Source organism: Nothoprocta perdicaria, unplaced genomic scaffold (genome assembly GCF_003342845.1).
Source record: "Nothoprocta perdicaria isolate Ctin4 unplaced genomic scaffold, notPer1 scaffold_336, whole genome shotgun sequence".
NCBI lineage: Eukaryota > Metazoa > Chordata > Aves > Tinamiformes > Tinamidae > Nothoprocta > Nothoprocta perdicaria.
Genome location: NW_020455573.1, coordinates 401,712 through 406,227, shown reverse-complemented (window position 1 = coordinate 406,227; position 4,516 = coordinate 401,712). Strand labels below are relative to the sequence as shown.

Below are 4,516 nucleotides of genomic sequence, written 5' to 3'. Positions count from 1 at the left end.
CGAAGAACGGACCGGGCGAGCGAGTCGGCAAACGGCCGCGTGGAGCCGACGGCCGGGCCAGGGGTGCGCGCGGCTGCTCCAGGCAGCGCGAGCGGCCCCGGCGGCAGCTCGGAGCAAGGGCTGCGCCGGGCGGCCTTGGCCAGCACAGCCCCACGCTCCGCACCGAGGGCAGGGGCCTGAGGGAGCCCCGAAACCGAGCAGCCTCCTCCCCGCGCCCAGCAAACAGGCCGACACACCAAGGCCCAGCCGAAGGGCAAGCGGAGCCCGGCCCTGCGCGCGCCAGGAGGGCAGCGAGGCGCCCACGGCGCTGCCGGCGCCTCCCAGGGCCCTGCCGAGGACACTGCCCARGGCAGCCAACGCCGGAGCCCCCTCTCCACTGTAAACCCAAGTGTGAAGCCAAAACCACGGAGCGCCGAACGCGCCCGCTCTCGGAGCACACAGCTGAACCCTCCCTGTTGCTCCGAGCTCAGTTCCTCGCCCGTGATGGAAGCGGGGGGTTCGGGATGGGGATAGGTCATGGAGGGGTGGGAAGGGCTTTGGGGAGCTGCTGCGGCTGGCGGGGCGAGGGCCAGCGGAGGACGGCGACCCCTGCAAGGGAACTCACGGACAGGGAATTACGGTGACTCCGGCCACCCCGGGCACTGCAGCAGGACAGAAATTCCCTATCCAAAAGGGTACGGTAACAACTGAATGCCCCTGGGGTGGGGTGTTGTATAATTACAGGCCTCAAAAGCATATCTTTCCATAGATCTTCCATCAATGGAGGGAATTACTGAACACAGTGCATCGCTGCTCACCTTTTTTTAAAGTATTTTACAGGAGCCGGGGCTTCCCTCCTGCCGAGCAAAGCTCGCAGGGAGGCCCGGCCCCGCTCTGCACCACGACGCGTCCTCCACGGGGCAGCGAGACCAGGGCGCCCGGGGCGGCCGGAGCTGGGCCCGCCGCGGCGGCAGCAGCCGCGGCGCCCTGGGGAAGCGGCGGCGGCACCGCGAGCCGGGACGCTGCAGCTCCACGGAGCGGCCGCGCGCTCAAGGCACTTTGGAAAGGCAGCATGGAGAGCTTTACACGGAAAACAAAACCAAAGAAAGAACAACGAGGGACCTGCGGACCACAGTCATAGAACTGGCCAAACGCTAACGGCTACCTACCATTTTCTCTTCATTAATATAAAAAAAGTGAAACTTCGTCGATCCAGTGTACAAATACAAAAGTTGTGCATAAGAAATGTACTATAATACTGTACATACAGCATAAACCGTTCAATGAGAATGATTTAAATATACCTATTTGTCTCCTGACTYGGAAGACAGAAGAATAAAGTCCTATAATCCTAGACTACCTGTATAAACACTTTTCTGAGCGGCTGGATCACTAGCCAACAGTATCCCTGAAAATAAGCAGAGCCAAATACGTACTGCTTGGAAGCAATTATTCAAGGGGGTTCTGTGATAAACTAGGAGGAAAACACAACATTTGAACTCAACCACCATTAAATCCACACAGAGCTCTTCCCATCTCCTGATTTGCTACTGGCACTGCTCTTGTTGGAGCCGGCTTTGGATTTCTTCTCTCTGGAGGTGCCRGGATTGTTTTGGTTGTTGTAGGCCTGGATGGCGAGGTCCAGCCGTTCCTGAGCGCCCTTGATTTCCCTCTGCAGGTTCTCGAGGTCGGCGGGGATGTTCTCCTCGTTGCTGCCGTACTGCTGCTCCTGAGCGATGTTGGCTTTGTTCTGCTTGTAGGCCATCTTGGCGTTGGACAGCTCCGTGTACTGGATCTGATCCGGTTTGACCGCGATGTTGTAGCCGGGAGGAGCCGACGGCGTGTTCCAAGTGAAGGGGTAGTTGTAGGTGCCCGAGTCTTCCAGCTCTTTCCTTTTGTTGTTTAGTGTGTCCCGGATTGTGCCAAATCCCAAATGCAGCATCTCCCAGACATTCAAGAGCAAACACAAGCAGCTCACGCCGTACATTATGAGTAGGAAAATGGTCTTTTCGGTCGGCCTCGAAATAAAACAATCTATCTTGTGCGGGCATGGCTTCCGGCTGCACACGAATATGGGGCTGACCTCAAAGCCGTACAGAAAATACTGGCCCACCAGGAACCCGATTTCAAAGGTCGTCCTGGCGAGCAGCTGCAGCACGTAGATCCTCATGAGGCCGTCCTCGCGGATGCGCCGCCGGCCGTCGTGCTTGGCCTTGGCCGGGGCCGGCTGCTCCTTGTTCTCCCGCTCGCTTTCCAGCTCTATTTCGGGGTACATCATGGGGTCCTCCTCGTGATCCTCCTCTGTTTCCTCCAAGCCGCGGTGCTGCTTCCAGCGCATGGAAAAGCTTTTGCTTCGGATTCTCCTGTCAGCTTCGCTGTGTTCCACCATGCGGGCAATTTTGTGAATCGCGTAGCCCAAATACATCACCGACGGAGTGGCTACGAGAATGATCTGAAACACCCAAAACCTCACGTGCGAGAGAGGAGCAAAAGCATCGTAGCAAACGTTCTCGCAGCCCGGCTGCTCCGTGTTGCACACAAACTTGCTCTGCTCATCGTAATAAATGGATTCTCCTCCCACGGCAGTTAGCACAATCCGAAACACTATCAGCACCGTCAGCCAGATTTTGCCAACAAAGGTGGAGTGATTGTGGATCTCCTCTAACAGACGGGTCAGAAAACTCCAACTCATGGTGGTCAGATACTTTTATCTTTAAAAAACAAAGGAAAAACAGAAAGCAAAGCCAAATACTTATGAGGTTATCAGCTTTAATCTAAATCCTGCAAACATTCAATCCAGAGACTAAGGAGAGTTGGGAAACATTTTTGCAAGCTCYGCGCAGCCGTTTTTCTACTATCACCTGTTATCGGGAGCCTCCAGCAGCCAGGATTTGCTTGAGGAGTCTCTTCTGTACGGCGTTGCGAAATCCACTATAAAAACAAAAATAGAAAAACGTCACCTGTGATTTCCACACAAACAAGAGAGAAAAGAACTGCTCCCACGGCTGCTTGGAAGCGGAGGACAGATGTGGCGACTCTGCGTTGAAAATATTTGCGAAAAAATTATCCCTTAGGCCAAACCCTTCCAAGCAGGCGGCTCTGAAAGCTCAGCTCCAGTTAAACCCCCGCAGGCCGTCGGCCGCCACTAGCAGCAAGACGTGTCCTGACCACGGGGAGGTGGCCGAGCGCCGCTACCCTCCCGGCTCGCGGCACGGCCACCTCCCCGGGGAACCCGGGCACGGGACGGCTCGTGCCGCGCCAGCCACCGCGCCGGGACGGAGCCGGAGCCGCCCCCGGGCTGGGATGGGGCCCCAGGGGCCATGGAGAGCTCATGGAGAGCTCGTGTTTGCAGCAGGGCGTCCAGCRGCACTGCGGGACCGAAGGACAGCGCGGACACGGGCATTTTAGGAGACAGAGATGAGATGCCCATCAGTGACTCGCTGCCCTACAAGTAAAACACAGATTAGCAGGAACTCATGGCCAGCAATATTACGCAGCAGTAAAACAAAGCTCTGCTAACAACACAGGCCCATCATTAGCTCTAAACCCAGCCAAACTGGGGCAAAATTGGGAATAGAAACATCTGTTTGATGTCCCTGTGTCACCTGAGAGTAAACTGTCTGTGAGTCCTTCTAATGACGTTCGACACCTATTAGTGATAACGAYTTTAAATTTGGATGACATTTGTTGTCATCTAAATGATGACATTTGTTGATGACATTTGTTCAAAGATTCTAAACTCAGATCTGGACAAAAGACACTTCCGACCCTGCGACCTTGAATAATTTCCTCTAAAACTAAAGAAATCTAGACTGCAAGAGAATGAGCATTTGCACCTACTCAAACCCTTTCTTTTTCCTCATAACTGTAGAGCTGTTCACAGGTAAAATAACAAAATCCGATGCAATCAATATGAGATTTAAGGCTATAAAYGTCATTCCTTTCTAGCGCAATTAAACGCTTCATTGATAAAGGCRACGGCACAGACACCGCTCGGCCCAGCAGGAGCAGGGGGGATCGCGAGGAAGAGGGGAAAGGAGGAAGGCGACCTGGTCCCGCAGGCGTCACGGCTGGGTGGCTCCCTGCCTTGCAGGGGACACCGCGCTCTGGTTCATACCCTGCTGCTGGGGAGCTCTCGCTAGCAAGATTCGAACTCACCCAAAACCAGTCTTCACGCCGCAGGAAAACATCATTTATTCTAAAYATAGTTTTCATCTGAACCAGAGCTATTAGCACAAATATGAAGGAAAGCACCAAAAAACTTTGGGTATTTCTGTTTTTGAGGAAACATTTTGGCTCAGGGAAATGGCCTATGATTAAATCTTGGTTCCAGATTTTTCAGGGGAAATTTTCGGACTGCCTAAATTTAAAGTGATTTTTGTGGAAAAAGTTGTGAGCAAAATTAGGGTGCTTCAAACCACCCTTAAGCAATGTCAGGAGACTGCCCAAGGTCGGGTGGCTGTTCCTGCCTTCCCAGCAGGATGCAGATAACCTGCCGCAATCTTCACCCGACGCTCACTTAACATTCCCCCTATAT

General features: G+C 54.0%; 1 protein-coding gene across 1 annotated transcript; it reads right to left on the bottom strand.

The window, feature by feature from the left end:
* Nucleotides 1-964: 964 nt before the first annotated feature.
* GJC1 (gap junction protein gamma 1) lies at nt 965-2,915 on the bottom strand. Its single transcript, XM_026043711.1, has 2 exons — nt 2,841-2,915; nt 965-2,690 (listed from the first exon to the last, which is right to left on the bottom strand). Exon 2 carries the CDS (start codon nt 2,669-2,671, stop codon nt 1,490-1,492), a length of 1,182 nt encoding a protein of 393 aa, XP_025899496.1. The 5' UTR covers nt 2,672-2,690; nt 2,841-2,915; the 3' UTR covers nt 965-1,489.
* Nucleotides 2,916-4,516: the final 1,601 nt, after the last annotated feature.